The 21873-nt window shown below is 35.7% G+C and overlaps 1 protein-coding gene across 9 annotated transcripts in view; it reads right to left on the bottom strand.

Annotated features, from left to right (window-relative positions):
- MIPOL1 (mirror-image polydactyly 1) overlaps positions 1 to 21873 on the bottom strand; it is a 199808-nt gene that overhangs the window by 124729 nt on the left and 53206 nt on the right. For all 9 annotated transcript variants that reach the window (XM_074868320.1, XM_074868324.1, XM_074868327.1 and 6 more), the window contains 5 exons: positions 19159 to 19294; positions 18095 to 18200; positions 5645 to 5774; positions 765 to 798; positions 335 to 505 (listed from right to left, as the gene is read on the bottom strand). In XM_074868320.1, the coding sequence (XP_074724421.1) occupies positions 335 to 505; positions 765 to 798; positions 5645 to 5774; positions 18095 to 18200; positions 19159 to 19294 (577 nt within the window). The remainder of the gene's footprint in view (positions 1 to 334; positions 506 to 764; positions 799 to 5644; positions 5775 to 18094; positions 18201 to 19158; positions 19295 to 21873) is intronic.

Below are 21873 nucleotides of genomic sequence, written 5' to 3'. Positions count from 1 at the left end.
CAAAATTAAGCCCTTAATAGCTTTTTAGATTGGTCAATACACTGAAAACTATGTTGTTTTAAAAAAAAGGAGACAGTTATTGATCAGATGCAAAAAAATACAAAAATAACTTTTCTTGTGAAACACATTGATGCCATTTCAATGGGCACTACTACCATGAAGAAACAGTTGATCATTAATCAGCCATTTACTACAAAGACTCTGTTAGATTTTCAACAGAGAAAAGTAGATGAAATAATTTTCTTCCCCAAAAGCAAAAAAAAAAAAAAAAGGAAAAAAAGAAAAAAAAAAAAGAAATTTGGTTTTGAGTGATTATATACTTGTAGAGACTTACTTGAGACAAAGCAGCATCCCGTTGTTCTATTACTGCATTCATTTCCTCGGCTATTATTTTCTTTTTACGTTCTTTGGTCCTGTGTATTCGATTCAGAATTATAGCTCCATTCTTCAGTATATCAATCCCTGTGTCTGCATTGTTTATTCTGTTCAGTAATTCCTGTAATGTCTACCAACAGCATTATATGTTAGTCAGACATGAAGTTTTAATATATTTTATTTAATATAGGGTTTTAATTAATAGGCACATGTGAATTGTAAATTGACTGAGTGAAGTTATTGAATTTTCATATTGCAGCAAAGATGTACATTATTAGTGTGTCAATTCTTCTTTTTCCCACATCTTAGTTCTTGAAACCCACTCAATTGAACTTAAGCCTCTAAGATATAAGACTGACATCAAGAAATCTCCTCAGAGAATGGCTTACCATGTCATTTTCTTCAGGGTTAATATTTTCTAGCCTAGAAAAAAGGGACACAGAAAGCCTGATCAGTAGCATTTCCTTAGTGCAGCAAAATGAGTTCGCTTTTTAAATCTTTAGAACCTCAAGTAATTTCATTCTACTAGTCTTTAGAGTCAACCATGACACTGAACATATTAAAGTGCCACCTGCTCGACTCCATCTTTCAATAATGCTCCATATCTTCAGCACTGACTTCAGACTGTTAAGTTATTAATGTTTACTGCTATATATGACTACAAGGATCAATTGTTCATATGTGCTTAGATGAAGAAAGTTCCCCAGCGATAGAAATGACTGATGCTCTTATTTTATTTATTTCTGGGCTTACAACTTTTACCTGACGTTGTATTTTTGTTGTTTTTACTGCACCCCAAATGAAACAGGACAGGACTTCTGTGGAGAATTTTTGTTTTTTTCATTTTCAAGTAATTCTTTTTCCATGTCTCTCTTCCAAAGTGAGGAGAAAAACCTAGCTGAAGTTTCCTTAAAAATATTTGGATTTTATATCTTGCATAAAATAGCAAGCTAGGCCAATTCTCTGCAAGATGCTTATTTAATTCTGGAACATCCCCCTTGCACTTTCCTCCCCTTCTATTTCAACAGAACATATATTGACCTGTCAAATACAACGATGATACAAGGAATTTAGTCACACAGCATTGAACACTGGCTGTGCAAAAGCAGAGAGTGATAGCACAAAAATCTAATAAGTGGGATAGTATGCATTTTATTTTATCTAAGGTTAGTTATATGGACAGCATATTATTTAAAACACTTATGTGTATTTTAAAATAAAAGAGACCTTTTTTCGGCAAAAATGAGCGTACTAAAGTTACCTTACCACTCCACTGCTTTTTACTTAATGGTGACTTCTACTAAAAGTAGGTCTGTCACTAGCATATGATATTTTAAAAGACAGATATAGTACCATTAAACATCTACTAAACAGCAACACACACTTTTTCAACAGTGCTGTGACAAGTGCTGCTCTGAAGCCAAGATTTTTGCTAGCAAACATCATAGAGCACTTGACAGCACACTAGCACCTTTTACATTAAAGCATTAGTTTTACCAGATAACAGTACATAAGGCATAGTAAACCAACCAGTACAGAAATTAATTCTTTTTTTTAAAAAAAAAAGTCAGAATGGACTACCAGTGTACAACAGCTATTATATTTATACAGAATTCACAAGTAATAACTACTCCAACATATACAGCCAGCACCAGAACTAAACAAAACAAAGTAAAACTTAACCTTTGCTGGGTTTCACTTGTATTCATAAAGTAACACAAATCACAAAATAACAAACATAAGTCCAAATTCTCAGAACTGGCTCCTTGACTTGGATCCTTGTAGAGTTCCTGCTTTAGGTCTTTACATTGCTCTAAGTGCCACTTCATGTGGGACTTAAAAATGGATCTCCAGCTAGTTTGTATTCACAATGAAAGGAACGGTATTTGTCAAAGTAAATTGGCAGGACTGACCCAGCTTCTCCAGAGGACTTCTACCCTGCTAAAAGTGTGGGTCAACAAAATCACCCAGCCGACCAACAGGCTGGGTAAGCAAGACATCTTAGGGAGAATTGGGGGTGGGAAAAAGAACAGGAACTTCTACTGTAAGTGTATCCCTTCAGCATACTACTGCCACAAGGGATCTGTCTGTAGGTGTACATACACCTCCTTAGGTGATAGTATTTTTTAAAAAGCAGCATTCGGAACTATGTATTTGCCCTGCTGCCTCTCCCTGTGCTGTGCACAGACAATAAATGACACTTGGGTCTCTCATGATTTCAAACAGCAGTATCCAAGAATTACTCTTTTCCCCCTTTCTACACACATTCTGCTAACATAACCCCTAGGGCCAACAGGACTGAAAGAATTTTGGTTGTTACAGTTAAATAATGACAGCAGAATTGCTCCAGCTGCTAATTTAAAGAAAGCATTAAAGTGTTTGATAGGCTGGCAGGCTGTTGGCAGAGGTTGGCAGGCTGTTCAATATTGCCCTCTTGTAAAGATCTCTGATTGGAGTAAATCCAAAGCAGATGGAAGGAGTGACCTGTGCTCTAAAACTTGATGAGTGTGGCACAAGTAGCCAATGTTTTTTAAAAAAACCCAAACCTCTATGTGTACCATCTCTGAGACAGAGAACTTGACCTTTTGAACCACCAGCATCAGGAAGAAAATATTAAGGGTGGTAGCTGGAAAAGTTCCAAGATTCCAGAAGAAACTCCAAAATTAAATATAATAAAACAAGTCCCTCATGGCTCATCCCACCATCTCTGCTCCTCCAAAAGGATTAGTGGAGTGGTGAGGTGAACTCCAAAAAAAAATTCCATTCAGCCACAGTAATAAACTACTTAGAATAAAGAGGCTGAGAAAAGTAACTTCCTCATGAGGTTGACTCTGCTTCTGAGAATGCAGCATCTCAATTTGACTCTTCTCACTCACAATCCTGGCTTGCTCCTCCCATTGCAAAATGCAGACAGATATAGAAATATGTTTCTTGTCACCTCAGCTGAGATGTTACCACAGTTAGTAAAGATGCCCAATGTTCTGAAAAGCCTGAGTGCTGGAGCCAGGCTGGTGTTCTGGCAGGAATCTTGGCTCCACTCAACCATTCCTTGTTTGCAAGGTGTATGGCTGCTTGAATAAGCATCCTGTAAACTTAGAATAAGTGGACCAGAGAAAAGCAGCTGAGCCTGTTGGAGGCAATCCTGCCTTTTTGGTTCTGTAATGCCCAAAGACGTCAAAAACAGCAAAGAAATTTCTTCCAAAAAAAAGAACACAAAACCCCACAAACCAATAATCACAACAGGAAATGTTTCCCTGTAGCATACCATTGCTTTTTTTGGAAAAAATATCACATTATCTAAAAGGTGCTGTCACATAGAGAAGTGATATGGGTCAGGGAAGAGCTGTGGTCAGCTTGACCTTGGTCAGGTTGCACAAATGGATGCAATCACTGTGGGCTGAGCTAGTGCTGAATACAAAGTGGTGGAACAGAGCAAGACATCTGTGAAGTTTCTTACCTTTTCTGATATGGCTTAAGACATTCCTATCAAACTTGCACTTTGGCTGAATGGGTAGCAAGGTAAGGAAAGAGGCAGATATTAAGACATCTGATGCAGTGAACATGATGATTACTTGAAGATAAAGAATGAATTTTTCTTCCCTGCAGGGGATTGCTTATGGCAATTAATGCCCAGTAATCCATTACCATTAAGTACTTGCTGCATGGATGATTAACAAACTTTAACAAACTTTATAGTGGGAAGAAATGAAGCTTTTGGGCTCTCTACCTTTGTGGCTTTTGTCAATTAGGATTCTTCCTTTACTGCTCTGATGATTGACACTAAAACTATCAATGAAAATAAAAGCACATAACATTTTTCAGAACCCTTCAGCAACATCTTTGTGCCCTGTGGGAGGCACAAGCCAGCTTGCGATCTGCCTAAGGATTTTGTTCATAGAATCATAGAATGGTTTGGTTTGGAAGGGACCTTAAAGATCACAGTAGTTCCAAAGATCTTGAGTTTATGCTAACAGCTTATACACAGTTTCCTTTGATGTTTGGGGCCATACAAAACTCTCTTGCTTTCTTTACTCTTGGAACATACAAAATTAGAGTAATGACAGGAGAAACTGGAAAGACTGGAGTAAGGCTCACAGTTATGATGCCTCTTATGGGAAATTAAAGCACATTTGTAATTTCTTCAGAGACTGCTGCTCAAAGCAAGATTTCAGATGCATGGCCTCTGTAGAGACATTTACTCTAATAAATTGTGCACTAATTCCTGTGGGAGTGGAATCTCCTAATACTGCTGTTGAGTCATACTTACAGGCTGTGACAAACTCTAGAAACTTGTAAATTCCACAGAGTAATGGTGCACAAACTATGTGCAGATTACTGAAATTTATTTAGATAATATTCTCTGGCCTTACCTACAAAAATATCCAAAAGAAGATGACTGGTTCTCTGCTATAAAGAGGAAAGTCTGTTCTTAGTAGAATCAATTATTTAAAACATAATCGCCTGCCATTCAGTTAACTAACAACTCCACCTATTCAGTCTGCTACCATGCAAAACTTCTCTGTTTGTTTTGTATTTCTCTTTGAAGAAAAATAGGAGAAATTTGTCAGCCACTCTAGACTTTGAGGGACTACCCTTTATGGGACTACCACAGATGGTAACCAAGATGACCACAACTTGGATGGAGAGGCAAATTGTAGCTTCAAAGTTGCCTCTGAACTATTCTTGATCTTCCTCTCCTGACTTAACAGTTTTGTTTAACATGAGATTGCCTATTTCTGTTGTGTTAACATGACACACATAAAACTCTATGAAGTATTAATTATACCCTTATTGCCTTACAAACTGTTCCAACACTAAAGATAAGAAAAAACCCATGTATTTTTACTATGTCACCCACATCATTAGTAGAAATTTTGCTGAATGAAATGTCTAGTGGGCTTAAAGGCTTGATTGATTTCCTATACATCGCAACTTCTGACTGACATTCTGGTACTCTGTGTCAAAAGATCCCTATAAAATGTTGCATTTGTCTTATTTATCCCTGAATAAATCAATACCAAAGCTTCTGACTATATTTTTAATTTTTGTGATCAAAATTATTCATCTTGCTCTCAGTGTCCAGAGAAAAATACAGTATTATAGGATGGCTAACATAACCAATAGGACAGTAAGACTAACACTAGCCTGGTATTTTGTCACAGAGAAATTTGTGCTAACTTTATTCCTGTATAACCACTGTCAAGCAGTTTATGACAGTCACAGACTGACACAACAACCTTTTTGCACGGGGCAGGAAATGTATACTTACTCTTTGAGAGACTCTTCTAAACGCTGGACTCGTAGAAATGCTTCATCTCTCTCTTCATTGGCTAACCTAAGCCTTGCCATGACAGCCTCGTCACGTTCCCGTTGAGCAGAATAAACTTCTTCCACCAGAGCTGCAAAAGTAACCAGTGTGTTTAACAAACAAGTTTGACAGGGAAAGATGCTACTAGATGCACATACATGGGCCTTTGCCGGCATCTCCTAAAATCAACATTTCTCCACTGACCTCGGATTACTCTGGATAAGGTCTGTATTACTCTTCAGATGCAACATTAAATTGCTGTTGATTGCTAAAATGAATACTTTAAGGAATGAAATAAAGCTATGTGTTTTCAAATTCACCCCTGTATAATCAAACAGGGAAAGGAAGTGATTTGCTTTGCATTCTGAATACTTGCTTAATGGAAAAGTAATTCTTAAAGCTCAGAATCATACGAGAGACTAATAGGTTTCTTCTAGGACACAGAGTTAAAAGTAATGATCCATTAAAACTACCTCTACCATCACACTGCTTCCTATCAGGGTGGCACACTGATATTAGATATTAAAAATTCTAATATTTTCATAGTCTGTCTCTGGTATCACAAGAGTGGCACAGCTGGCATCTATCTCTCCTTCTCTGCCAAGCCTTTACTTTATTGTGTAATATACTGTTATATTATCTGTTACGGCATACATGGACCTTGGAGCATTAGGTGCCAATAAACTAAGATTTACTGTCTATCCTTGGGAGCAAACTAACACCTTCAAGTCATTCCTCATCCTGAGCTTACATTTTCTCCCTGCCTCTCCCCTGTCAATATGCCTAACACCATCTCTGGCACACCGCCAGAATCCTTACCTCGACCCTGTCTCCACTAAAATCTTTATTCATACTTTCATCATTTCCCTCTTCAATACTGCAAATCTCTCCTCACAGTTATCCTAAAACCCTGCAGTCGAAATGTCTAGGGACTTTCAGGATGCTATAGTAAGACCATTGTCACTGCAATATGGAGGATTGTGTCCTCTCCGGTTGTCACAGGCACCTCCAAAAAACTCAGCTGAGGTCTGTAGGTTCCAGAATTCTCCATGCTCCCCTTCTAGCCTGCCAAGCTGGTGTTTAGCCACAGTCTCCTAACACCATATTACAGTCTCTTTCAAATTCTAGCATTTATTTCTCAGGAACCTTCTGTATTAAGGCATTGCTGCTGAGCTTCCTCACCCCCTTCAGAACTCTCTGCTCCTCTCCAAACCACTGCTTAAGTCATTAAGATCTCAAAGAAACATTTCCTCCCTCTTCACTTTACCCTAGAGCTTTTATCCTTCCATTCTTACCTCAATTGACATCAATTTTGTTGCCTTTATATGTTAGTTTACTCTTACTTCACCTTTGTACATTATTGTACAAAAACTTCACAGTGTGATCTAACATAAAACAGTTTATGGTTCTTCACAGAATGGAACAATAGGAACATAGTAGTACATTTTGGTAGCAGCTATATTGCTGGCACAAAATCTGTTTTATCAGTACCCAAAAACCCCCCCAAACTCCCCAACCAACTGAAATACAAAAAGCAGTAAGTTTCCATACAATTCACAAGCAGCTCAGATAACCAGGGATGTAAGACGAGTGAGAGGATGAACAGAAAAAGAGTCTGGAGAGATGAATTAGGAAGATGTTCAAGGTAGGAAAGCAATCCTCTTATCCTCAAGCTGGGGAGAAGAGTGTTACTGAGGAGTGAGGAAGCATTTTTTGCAGGTTGCACAATAACAGCAGACTGGATGAAAGAAGACAGGGAAAGGGTAAATGTTACTTCTGGAAGTGCAGTCCCTTCTCTCACATAAATATGCAAGGGAGCTGCAAGACTAGTCATCAGGCCAGAGCTGTAACAAGTTGCGTCCCAGCAAAAAAAAGAGAAACTCAGCATCAGGAGCACAAATCTTGAAATGTACTCAAAATTTAAGAAACACTGATTTAATTCTCTTCTATTTGAGTATTTACTTGTTCCATAAGAATAGTGTCTTTTTTCTTGAAGATTTATTTCTCCTGTTTGTAACAAGAAAGCTTTTCTGGATGTGGAATGGAAAAACTAAAGTATGAGTAAAGCAGCTGCAAAACTGCATGTGCACAGATAAGTAGGCAGGAATAAATATGCAGCACTTGCAAAGAATAAGTCCAATCTCCACAAAGGTAGGTGGCTCAGCAACAAGAACAAATTTTATAAGGTGGGCTGTGCGTTTCAGCTCACCAGACTTCCACTTAGGTTGCTGAGACCTGTGATGGCAGGGAAACTAGTGCCTCAGCATTGACTGCATGGGTAAACTACATTGCAACTGCTATGTCCCAGCTGGGTCTGGAATACACGAATAGTTTAATTCTGTATGACAAATTATTACCTATCTGTATTTTAATATATTTGTTTACTATAGTTTTTCCAGTAAACTACATCAGTTTATCTAGCATCACGCCAGACACACTGCACAGAGAACCTATTCCATACAGTTGCAAGTGGAAACATTATGTAATTTTCATAATGAAAACAATTGCTGAAATGAATAGAAAGCTGTCTAAAATAACTGAAGATCTGGCACTTATTACTGTTCTGGGGTTAATCCAGATTAGTTAACTTCTTTCTGGTCTCTGAGTGCATCCCTTCTTCTGTCAGACCTTATAATATCCCCACATCAGCATGAAAAACCACAATTTGCTACTGCTACAATGGATCTTGAGCATACAAGTACACTTAGACACTCTGTGTTTTGGCATATATAATTCCCTCTCTGTGTAATTATAACCAGTGGTAACAATGAGTATACAGGCTTTTTAAAACCAGATTGCTGCTTATTTGTTCTTAAAGCAAAGTAATGTATATATAACAGTATGAAAACATTCAGAAAAAGATATTTTTTAAAGTTACTTAAACATCCTGCTTATCTCAAATCTTACCATTCTTGATAGCAGCCCAAAGGCTAATTGCCTTGAACACTGAACCCTTCCCCCACCCAAAGGTCCATTACAAAATACTGTTTTTTAACGATTGGCTATGGCAAAGTGACTTAAACTGATCAACTCTTCCTTGTTATTTTCTTATCCTTCCACTAAATTAAGGGATTGGAGTAAATATCCCAATGACCAGATCCATCAACTACATTAAAAAAAATTTATAGCAGTTCCATATCAATTACAAGCATTTGACTTTTGCTTCTATTTCTTAAAAGTAATATAGCAAGTTATTTTTTTCATATTAAAACAGATTAGGGAGAGTGTAGAAAATAATGTAAAATGCCTGCATGGTAATCTAAATTTAAAAAAAGATACTTAGCTACACGGCATTTTAATACCATGTAGCAATACTGACACTGACCACAAGAAATTACAAATTTAAAAAATACCTGAAGTCTCATCTAACTCATTTTAATGGTCTACAGAAGGCTAGCTCACCTGCTTCCTTCACCAGTCAAAGCTTCTCCTCAGTTTAGGTCAGACATTTCTGTTATCCAATACCTATACATTTCTTTAATATTTTACAAATTTCTTTTTTTAATATTATATGGAATATTATAACAGTTATACAATTGCAGTTAGTCTGAAGTATGATGTTAACATTAAGGTTCACCATTCAGATTGAGCTATGGATAAGTCACAAGTTCAGGACCATAAAGATCACAGGATTCTTCAAATAAACCACTGAAATACATACACCTTTGGGCTGTAAAGCAGCAGCAAAGCAAAACATTTTGTGTCATATTTAGGAAAGTATGCAAAGTATAAGGTGTCCAGTGAAAAATCTATGAGAATGCGTGACATAAAAATCCTCCATATTAAAAGAGTAAACAATATGCAGATTATCATCTCTATGCTTCTTAAAAATGCCAGGCAAAGATTAATTTAGAGTAACAAGTCAGGCTCCTAAATCCCATTCAAGATATGGCATATCCAGCAAAATACTAGCCCCACACTGGCACACTGACTTGATTCCTGATCCAATGATTAGCTACTTAGTCACTAACTGCTCTGGTCGACACCACGAGGTTTTTCTTGGAGACCTTCCAATGGTGCACCAACCAACCCTATCCTGTTTATCTTGAGGCCTGACCAACAAGAAATACAAATTCTTATAGAACTCATGTTTCAAGCAAGAAAATGACACACACAAATGAATAGTCAAGTATTAAGTGAAAATGAATTGTGTCATTTACTAATTCATATACATATAATGACATTCAAGAGTTAAAATATTTAAATCCCATAGTGCTAAATTAAGAAAAAAGGATTATTTTCCAATGCTTGCAAACATAATATATACAAATATGACATTACTATTTAGTTGCATACACTTTATTTGCTTTGGAATAATTTAATAACATCTTTCTCCTTGTAACTAAAACCCCTGCATACTCTAAAAGAGCTCTTTATTTTAAAAGAATCATTATGCTAAACTCATCAATTCTAAAACATTTTTAGTTTTTAGTAAAGAAAACAATTGTAAACAGAGAGCTTTTGTAAGGTAGATAGCTATTACAAAGTTCACTTAGAAAATCAATATAGCATTTTAGCTGGAATTTGCTCATTAAACACCCACAGCTCTAATGCAAATTATGATGGAATGAATAAAGCAAATACATATGCTTCTTTCTTTTTATTAAATGTAAAATCTACTGTTAATTGCATCTGGTATGTCATATAAACTTTTCTCCTTAACTATTAAATGGAAGCTTTTACAAAAGTCATTAGAGATTCTCTTTCTTTGACTTGTATAAATTTCAATATTTGTTCAGTAAAGGTTCACAGCAGTTAAATTACATTAACAAATATTATTAGCTACTATGTAAGCCAACTAAGTAAAATACTTATATTGCAGGTAAAACAAATCAATGGGTGTTTACAATAATATTTGGATATGTCCATTTTTAAACAAGCTTATCAAATATCATGTAATTCTTAGTCAAATGAGAGAGACTCCAAGTAGATTTTTTCTTCCCAAATACTCAAATTTGTTTAGTAAGCTAATTGTTTTCTAATATGGGCAAAAGTAAATATGAAGAAGATGAACCATACCGAGTATGAGTTTACTGAGTCAAAGCAGTGTACATATTTTCTTAGTTGAACCTGATTCTTTCAGCAAACCTATCTTCTACACTTTTTAAACTACCTTTAAAATACAGCAGTAGTGAGAAGGTGTGTTGGAAATCATTCTAGTTTAAACAGTGGTTCATCATTTTCCAAACAACAGAATTTTAGGGGAAGGGAGGGAAGCACAGTTCCCAGAAAAAAATGTCTGTTTGCTGATTTCCTATAGGTCATCCGTGCAAATAAAAAAAATGAATAGGAGAGGCAAGAAAGAAGAAATTGTTAGGACTTAAAACATCTATGGTGGCAGAAATCACTTTATGTTACTGATTAAAAAATGTAAAATCCAGAATACAGGCCAGACCTTATAAGGAAAACATGAGATCACTACTTACACTGCTATATCAGAAGATACAGTAAATATTATAACACTGTATCAATTGGCTTTCAGGATAAGTCAGTTTTACAGAAATAATAACAATGTTTTGGAGTCTGCAAGGTGTTTGACATTAACAGATGTGATGAAATACTAATTTTGGCTTAGGACTATGTGAAAAAAAGTGACCCAAGAAAGAGTACAATTAAAATTTTGCTAATTGTTATTGTAAAAGCACTAGTTGTAGTGATCAGCTACTTCCAAAATAAAGACATGGTGAGAAGTTTTTCTGTTAATAACAATGTATTGTTGCAGAAGGTTGGGGTTTGCAGTTTAAGATTTAGTATTCAAGATCAGAGGTTGCTGAACTGTAAGTGACTTGGGATTTTCTTTGGCATTGATTCTGGCACACTCAAAGTAATTTTACTAGTTACTCGCACCATTACAGTAACAAGAAATACAAATGAGATGATATGTTTTCACAAAAAAGGTTCTGAGCATCTTGAATATTCAGGAAATGACTGAAATAATACTAATTAATGACTCACAAATTTTTTTGATGCTTGATTCAACTTCTGTTTCATACAGATATACAGCTCTAACATAGGAGTGAATGTTGAACTCATGAGAAAAATGAAGCAAAGAATATTTTCTGTTTTCTGCCTTTTAGAGATGTATATAATTCTGAAGTAAAAGTAGAAACATGAAAGAACTTGCTTGGCCAAGTCATACTTAGAATTCAAGATTCCTGTAATTAGGTTCTTGTTTATCTTGCTCAGTTGCTTCCATGAAAAAACTGTCAGCTGAAATTTATCCTACAAAAAGGTTTAACCAAAGCTTTTTAGGGATTTTTGTTGTGTTTTCACTTTGGATTTCTGAGTAGCAGCTACACGAATATGAGGAATTAGGGAAGTATACTGGAAAAAAAGGTGCAATGACCTGCCTTTTCATTTTCATCAGTCCTCCCATTCCTGTCCACCATTGCTGGATCTCTGTCTAATCACAGGAGGGCTTGGGAACTATTCTTGCCATTTCCACATGTGCTGCTATTATTAAATGTTATTTAACTACATGGATATATGTTTGTTCTCCTTACAGAAATACAAACATGTATGTATTTGTTATATGGTCATTTTAGAAATCGAAATCCTCTGAGACTTCTTTCTACCAGATTTAATGACTATGCTCACAATTCTTAAGAAGTCAATCTTATCATAGCCAAATAAACAAACAAACAAAAAGATTTACTGCATTGCTATCAGAGCCTTTAAAATGTGTCATTAATTGGTCTCTGCACATACATGTTACAAAATGCAGATAATCTCTAGAAATGTTCAAAGCCTAAGGCCCTTACACAGTTCTCATTCAGGTTAATGGCAAACTACCATGAGCTCCAGGGCTGTCAACTTAAAAATAGCGCTGAAATGTTCTATTATGAAACACACAACTTAAGTTCCTGCTCTTTTTTTGAAAGTTACCATTCATTTACTTCAGTTATGACCTATAACTGAAAAATAAAAGCAAAATAGTGATAAGAAGATCATAGGAAAACTAGTCACAAGTTTTCACTGGTCTATACCAGGAATTATAGACTACAAGTCATTTACACCTAAATGTGACTTTATAGATAAAGCAATCTGAACAAACACTGATAGAACACAGTGACTTCTTTACTGCCTTGTGTTTATTGTATGTATTTAGTGCATAGCATTTATCTGCTCCTACATTTCCAATGCTATAAACAGTTCTTAATAAAAGGCTAAAGTTGCTTAGTGGCAGCTCTGCATAGGGTTTTCTTTGTGTACTCAGATCCCAATTCAATTAAAAAAAAAAATACAGTGGGAAAGAATAGGAGAGAGTATTATAGACAGACCCCAAGGCAGTTGTTGTGAAAGCCAATCCCTGTACAATACTTAAGCCTCTGCTTCTAATACACTAAACACAGCTGACTTCAAAATTCAACCATAATGCTGGTAAACTGTTTTTCAGTGAATAATTATTGATGCTTGAATATTTACTTTAGGGGGACAAATATGAATGTTGCATTAAAGTTTGCAAGTTATAATTTGACAGATTAAAGAAAAGCTTTTGTAATACCCCAAGAAGTAGATTATTTGCAGAACCTTTTCATTCCTGAATAAAACCCAATTCTTTATGTTCATCTAGCACTGTGGTGGGGAAGAGAGAAGGGCCAGACTAATCATAAAAATATGCAGAAGATACTGGCTTGCTTTTTACATACAAGCTCCACCCATAAATAGCTTAGTAATTCATATTTGAACCTATGACAGCTCATTGTCTAGTGTACTTCAAAGACCTGCATGCAACTTTTTGACAATCAACAATTCTGACAATCTGAAGGTAAAATTAACTGTTTCAAATTAAGCTGTTAAAAATTAAGCCAAGATGTTCTCACTCACAACACCCCCACTTTGGGTTTTTTTTCTGTCGTTTGGATGGATTGTCTATCTTTCCTTACACAGGATTCAAATTCTACAGCTATTTTCAAAATTTTGTTATTTACCAGGAAATATTTTGAAAACCAATTCAGGAAATAGTTTTGCATAATGAAGCATTATTAGGACAAAACTCCTAAGAACTATATAGACTATATATACAAATGGATTATGCACAGAAAACTGAGTTAGGGAAGTATATGCATTACCTACTTAAACTGTAAAATATCATTCATATTTAGGTTTATAAACACAAGGGTTGGGAACTATTGAGTTCTTTTGGCTAAAACCCAATATTGGCCTTATTTCAGTTTAATTGGAAGAGGATCTTGAATTCATCTTCTCCATGAGTTATCAGGAACCTGGATTTCTGTTTGTACCAAAGGTTAATAAGAAATGTGTCTGCAAAAGTCAAACAGCATTAAATACCAAAAACTGATTATTATTCTGCAGGAGTTGTTCTGTCATTCATAATCTCTCCATGCTCCAACCTTCAACAGCTAATCTTTAATGGATGACATGCAAGAAAGAAAAATAACATCTAAAAAGGGACTCTAAAATGAGCTTTGAAGAAATGGAAAATACTTTTCTTCTGTGATGGAAGTTATTGCCACCCAAAGTTTATTACTGGCAAGACTACTTATTTCCTCTTACTTTATAGGATATTAAATCAAACTAACTCTACTCTAAGCTAATAGCCACTGGATATTTGTTTTCACTTTTGCTATTAAAACTATTGCATATGCATTCAGTAATTATTTTTCGAGTTAATTTAGGAAGCTTCAAATAATGCTCACTAGCATTTCCATTCCGTATCCAAGAAGTCCAAAATACCACAAATGTTAATTCTCAACATTTTTGTAAAAACAAGACCTGAAAAAAGGGACTTCATTGTAGGTATACTGCCATACTTTCCAAGAGACTGAAAGCTGTATAATATATACAACAGTATTGGAACTACTGCTTTCCTATATTTCTATCTATGTCTTTCTTACATTTTCTATCATTACCCTGGTCTTTCAGAGAGCATCTGCAAATGCTAATACAGTTTTCAGGCATTAAAGGTAGCGTGTCACATCTAACAGACCTAGCAGGGTTGGACTCAATCCAATTCTTCCTACCGACTTGACTCTGATTTAAAAAAATATTAAATTTTGGTAACATTACCATTAGATATTGGCACCGCCCCCCCCCCCCCCCCCCCCCCCAAGATTTAAGGGGAAATATTTTTTGCGGTATTTTCTTTCTGAATTCTTCTTAGTCCAAATATATAGCACTGTGATAGCAACAAAAATATTCCAAGAGCTGAGGCTCTGATGCCAGCTATGGCATATCTTGTTGAAGTAATGGTGGGAGTTACTGTGAGAAGACCAGGGCTTTGATATTTTTTCTAGAGAGGCTACCACTATGCTCTACAATTCTCACTTACACTCAACTATCTCTTTCCTCTAAAAGTTCCTATATACCCCCTGTAGAATTATTCTGTTAGGAAAAAATGAAGTCACTTATTATGTCCATCCAAAGTGAGATCTGTTCTCTCTGTCAGTTCTGTTGAAGACTTACTCCTTTGCAATGCCTCCACCCTTATCTTCCAGTCTGTCCTCAGAAGATGTGTGCTTCTTCCCCCTTTCCCTTCCCACAGAGTGCACTCATGCTTTTTTCTGTTTAACATATGAAAGTTCTGCAGTCCCAGAATTCAAGATTTGTCTAGTCTTCATACCCAGTTAACATGTGGTGTTCTCTTCTCTGCTTACATTATCTTAGCCTCAGTTCTTTTATGATGTGCTCTTCCCTTGATTTTCCCCATGTTGCCTCCACCTCTGTTGTTCTTCTCTTAATGACAGGGAGTGAAACTAATGGTACCTTCTGACATTGGCTTATAATGAGAGGAAATCCAACAGAAGAATAATGAAGAAACAGCAGGAACCTGTGGCAGCTATGACCACCAGAAACAATAATCTCCAATGCTTAAAAGCCTGCAAGCAAAACTGTGAATTCCCTAATTTTCCTTAGCCACAGCTACCTGACACAGAGATAGGGACCCAAGGAAGTTCTAAAATCCATTTTCCAGGTTAATAAAATTTTTAAATTAACACCTTCTGAAAAATAAGTTATTTACTGCTTGCAATATTAAACATTCTCTTCCATCATGTATATCTTCTGCCTGAACTCTACTTTTTCTTATTCTCTCATGAAGCATTTCACAGATTTACACTTTTTCTCTTCACTTCTTCCTCTGAACAAAGTGAAAATCATAAAGTGTCAAGCTTTGGGTTATTTGTTTCTGAAGACTGTTGTAGCTTCATTTTAAAATGGCCTTTGCCTTCAGTTTTTCTGTTCTTTCCATGGGACTTGTTTAGGTAAAACCCATCCGTTAGAGGGTTACATTTTAAAATGGAATTGCAATATTCCTCAAAGTAGATAACATTTTTATGGTGTACCTTTCTGATGTTTTTTACAATATAATTTTGTTCAGTCATTTTCTTATCATAAAGTCAGTACTAAGTAATAATAAAAATGTAAACACCCATATTTAGAAGCTTGACTCTACCATGTGTTATACACTGCAGTAAGTAAATATTAACTAGCAACATAAAATCACAGCAGCATGCGTTCTCCTCTCCTCAAAGGACTTAACACAAGGGGGAAAAAGTTTTTCCTTAAACACACTGAGTCTTTTTTATTAGGTTCTGCTTGTCCATTAGAACTCTCCCCAAGGCTCTTATGAGAAAGAGACACATAGACCTCCACAAATTCAGTTTGGTTCACATCATTCCAGATTTTAAAACATTTAGCCAAACTTGGTAACAGTCTTAGAACTGTAAGACAGGAAGCAAAAAACCCATGAAATATTAACGATGCTTCCTTTTGGCAAACAGCTTAAGTAGTAAGGAGCCTCTTGCCCTCTTTCTCAGCATTTAAAGGATTTTATACTTCCTGAACTTGTAAAATGAGAAAAAAAAGGTATTTTTTAAAGGTCATCCCTATTACACATTGTAGCTCTCATTAAAATTTGGCTTATTTTTCCTTTAAAAAGTAACAACTATGTTCATTATATCCATATTCATGTCATAGTGTTTTGAAGCGAATATTATGATTAACACATAATTAGAAAGTTTAAACAGTAGTGTAGGAGAAAATTATTTACTAACAAATATTTCAACGGTGTCCATAAAAATGAAAGTAAACATGATTTTGACACACCCTTCAACACACATTTCTTTCCAGGTTTTAATGAGCAATGAACACCTATATCAAAGAGAATATTCCTCTATTATAGGTACAGAGGTAAAACACTGTGCAAATATCCAGGAACAAACACAAAACTTGGGATTCAACACAAACAATTTGCATTCGCTTTCAGCTGCTGGACATAACTATGATATGCAGTATGGATTTTTTTTCTTCTGAAAATAAAACAAGCAGTTTATGTAAAATGAAATAAGAATAAAGTTATTCCTGTATTTCAATTTGTTTCCTAATACATAGATTAGATTTGCCTTTCCCTTCCTCCACCACAGAAAATGTAGGAACTCTCTCTTCCATCTATAATATACACAGAATACTGTCTCAGGAGTTTGAAATTAAGTGGAAAGATAGTTTTTCAGCTGTTATTTTCTGCTCCATTTTCCTGAAGACAGTTACTCCTTCCTTCAGTACCAATATTTTGAGTATAGGTATTAATACTATTAATACTATATGACGTGTGCGTAGTCTATGAGGACACAATTTTACCTAGCTTACACTTATGAACAAATGGTACAATGCATTTATAAAAGCACTCAAACTAATTTCTTTGAAACACTTGGAGGAAAACCTCAGAGTATTTTTCATCCACTAGGTACACTGCACACACACTTTTCAATAATAAAAATACTCAGCTTCATTACTTTAGAAATTTCAAAAATTGTACAATACAAACTGTCTCCATTCTTGTATGTCTACTCTAAGAACAATTAACAACAAATAGAAGCATGCATTCACTTTCAACTATAACTTAAAAACCTTTCATTTTGGGAATCTGTGTAAACCTCAGACACTGGAGACATACCATCATGAGACAAAAATTCATTATAATTATGAAAAAAACCCAGATTTTTCAAGAAAAGTAAGGGTCTCTAGTTGAGGTGCATGTATGACTATCTCCATACACGGGGAGGGGGTTGTATTGCTCTGAACGAGCTAAAACAATAAGTGGTATTTGAACTGCTGGTTGAAAGGTAGAGGCACTGGTAATCATTATTTCCCCTTGTTTGTTCAGGACCTTCCAACAAAACAAACAACCTTTTTGTGATTGGATTGACATGGTGTTAACAATGCATTTAATGCCCAAATCAGTATGAATACAGGTAAAGCTCCTACTAATACCAGTACCAGGATGTTAAAGCCACCTATTTTCTAAGCAACTCTAAACAGCCACACATAAAAAAGAAGTCAAATCTTCCCTCCTTTAGCAAATAAAGCTAACATTCACTAGGCCACGTCATATAGCAACCGCGGGTACTGTATGAGCCACACAGACATCTGTTAAACGCTTGCCTACTGTACCTGCAACCTTTTCTGCAATCTTAGCTTCTGTAGCTCTCTCTTGCAGTTCTAAGTCCAGTTTTATTGTCTTCAGCTCCTTGTCCTTTTCAGACAGCTTATCTTGAAGCTGAATTGAACAAATGGAGAGTAAGATTCTTATCTGGCTGAAGTAGTTAACCATCTCTTTTAACCACAACAAAATTTTAAATAATAGTTTCTAACCCCCAAAATACAAACACCAAGCAATACAACAGAAGTTCAATTAATTAAAGGACAAATATTAAAAGTATCTTTTTTATCGTTTGCTCTATCTTGCTCTGCAGGGCAAGCAGCAATGTGTGTACCATTATTTTTACTTGGGATTCTATTCAGATATCACCAGCTGTGGTCCTTCTTGCTAAGGAAGTTCAGAATTACATGGAATATAATGCAGGTGGTGTCTGCATGAATAGCCTATTTCCTACCAAGAGTACTGACATCACAGTCTAAAGAGACTGTGGTGTAAAGGCATAATTTTTCATGTGCATGTCAGATAGAAAACTGCTATTCTTTCACATGTTGAAGCCTTTCTTTTAACTGGGAATTCACTAAATCTAGTCTTGGACAGATATCTGAGTTTGTCACTGTATATTCAATGACACTTCATGGAAAGACTATAGACTTTTCTGTTGTTTAGGCACATGCAACTGCTACTAACACTAGAAGCAATGCAGTAGGATGAAATTTCTTCCCCTCAAAAAAGAGGAGGTATCAGGGCACATTCATTATCTGGACCACATGTACAGAAGCACGAGTTCCAGATTCTATTAATGAAATCCTGGCCTTGATTTTGGTCCTCCTTGGTTTTCATCCATGGTGCAAGAATCTATGTCAGTGATTAAAATGGTCAAAGGGTAGGATAAAACATTTTTTTAATTCCAGAGAAGCAGTTGTTAAGCAGATACTAAGAATCCAAAATGACGGTAAAACTATTGATTGGTGCACTAAAATAAATAACAAAACTAAATTAGGAACAGTTTAAAATGTATGTTTTGTAAGACAACCATAAAAGAGCAAATACTGTGATCTGAATATCTCAATTGTACCTTTTTATTTTTGGCTCTCAGAGTGTCCAATTCTTTCAAAAGGAATGCAGTTTCTGTTTTTCCACCTAAATCTGCAGCATCCTTCCATGAGGATATAAATTCAGGGACCGTTCTGTTAGCCTTTCTTTCTATGGTGCTTTGTTTAGGAAGGAAAAAAAAAAGAAAGAATAATAATGCAAAATCAGTTCCTCCCCACCCGCCTGAAACAAAATACACAGAAATAAATTTTCAAAAGTTGTTAACCACTACAAATGTATTAAATAGCCAGTAAAAGGGATGTCCTTCTATCGCTTCTTAAATCTGTAATTCTGAAAAAAAACTGTAAATCTGGAAGAGTACATAAATATACTACAGTACTAAGTCATAAAACAGATGAATATAAATTGGCTATGAAGCTATAAAGAGAAAATGCTCAAAGGAAGCAAGTATTAAAGACCTGTGCTTAACATGAGGAGCAATGAAGTAAAATAACGTTTGGGGATCAAATTGATGCTCAGGTTAAAAGAAACCAAATTCCTCAGTAGGATGGACAATTCCACATGAAGTGAAATGAGAATATACAGAAGACAAGACCTAGAAGTTATCTTGAAGAAATCTGTAAAGTGATGGCATTATTCTTGTATACTATATAGCATAGTATTTTTTTATATATATAAAAATATATATAGTATACTATTATTCTATATATAAAATAGTATACTATATATATTCCATATATATATAATAATAGTATACTCTATATACAGTGTATTATTATTCTAGTATAGTATAGTATATAGTGTAACTGACAACAGGAATTCCATACTGTATACCACTCACAGAGTTTTAAGATAACTTATTTAGCCACAGACAGGAAAAAATAAGACAAGATCCAATGGCCCCAAAAATTGTTTCAAGGTAAGACTTAAAAAAGTCCTTGGCTATCTGCTGATACTCACAGATCTCACTTGTAAGATGGCAGCAAAATCAGTAGATGAATGGCTTAGAAGGGGGATTAGCAAATATTTTTAACATTTGCTTTCCTTAAGTGTTTTCTGTTTATAGGTTTCATAGCCAATGAGTCTTAAGAAGTAGCCACGGAAAAGCTATACCTTCTGAGCTATCTCTACTGTATACATTATTTTCATTATGTGTAATTCACACCCTAGAAAGAAAAGGGAAGCTATTTGTTGCTCCAAAGAGTCATTCTCTTAGGTAGACAGTTGTTTGTACTCAGCCACCCCTCTCTTCACCTGCTTCCATTGGATTTGTTTTCTCCACAGTTAAGAAGGAAGTTAAAATCTGTACTCTGCAGGCAAACTACAATGCAACCTAAAGCACATCAAACATAGACAGCAGGGAGATTCACATCAAAAAAGTACTTAGTGTATTACACCATATGTGGGGTGGAAGAGTGCTTGAACTGCTTGTCTTCACTTTCAAGATACTCCAAAGCCTATTTCATCTTTGCTCTGTCTAGCAAATTTCATTTAGTACTGTTTCAGACTGCAAGTGATAGATGTCTTGATACTATTGCCGACATTACAAAGCTCAAGGGTTTTTTGTGCATTTTCCATGTTCAGGAGATGTTTCCCATGAACAAGTTTGAATATATCTCATCATCATCATCTGTCAATCCCTCAAATGTTTCTTTCCTGATGTCTAAAAGAAAACCTGAGAAGTCACATTGATGGCACATTAAGACCATCATCTACAATGCAAATCAACACTGACTCAACATTTCCTGAGTTGTTCTATATCAAGATATTCTCTCATATTCTGATTGCAATCTATTTGGGGAAGGACAGATTTTGTACAGTTTATATAGTATCTACTACAATGAGTTTTTGGCCTATAGCTTTAGGATCCTACATGCAATATATTTGCAGATGAGATGGTTCAACATGCTGACTGCTGTTGTTCAAGATCAGCCTGACCGTCAGTGCGAGTAGCACTGGTGAAGGGTAGGAGCAACAGTCTTTGGCTGACTCTGTGCTGGGCTGTACTTCAGCAGTCAGGATTATATTTGACTTTTAGTGCAGCCTGCATTGCCCTAATAGCATACCTCAGGCCCTAATGCAAAAAAAAAAGGCAACAAGACAGTTGGAAAAGTAACATGGACTGGTTTTGACCCAATGGGTCACCACTAGATCATACTAAAGATAACAAAATCAGGTGTAGAATCTGCCAAACAGGTAAAGAAATAGAGTATTTTTTCAAAAGTACATCACAGGTATCTTGCAGCCTTGATCCCATTTTCAAAAGCAACTCTGTCACTCTCAGTTAAGACTTGGGTTTCAGAATGCCTGTTAGTCGCTCAAAACTGGTAGAACGTTCTCTGGTCAGCTGGGTATACCTTCATATATTATGCCACATACAGCATGCGTGTATACGCTTCTTAAGACTGCAGTAGAGGGCCATAGTTCAGTACAGAAATTAATGACAATAAATTACCAAAATTAATGACAGCATACTTTGGAGTTTCTTTTCAAAACCATATTTACCCTTCTCCAGATTCCTGTCACAGACTGCCTGCAAGGTATTACAGCTCCTCATCTTTCACCCTCATCCAGACTTCACCCTGCTTTATTCCTGCCTCCTACTCACTAATTATACTTGCAGTACACTGTGCTTGTTGTGTAAAGTCACAGATGCTACTAGACTTTTAAATCATCTTTCCTAATTCTGTTCAGTATGCTTTTTTAAAATTTTCTGGAGAGATCACAATCATTGAAA

This window comes from Strix uralensis, chromosome 4, assembly GCF_047716275.1.
Source record: "Strix uralensis isolate ZFMK-TIS-50842 chromosome 4, bStrUra1, whole genome shotgun sequence".
Lineage (NCBI taxonomy): Eukaryota > Metazoa > Chordata > Aves > Strigiformes > Strigidae > Strix > Strix uralensis.
The sequence above is the reverse complement of the archived record's forward strand: the minus strand, read 5'-3'. Positions and strand labels throughout refer to the sequence as shown.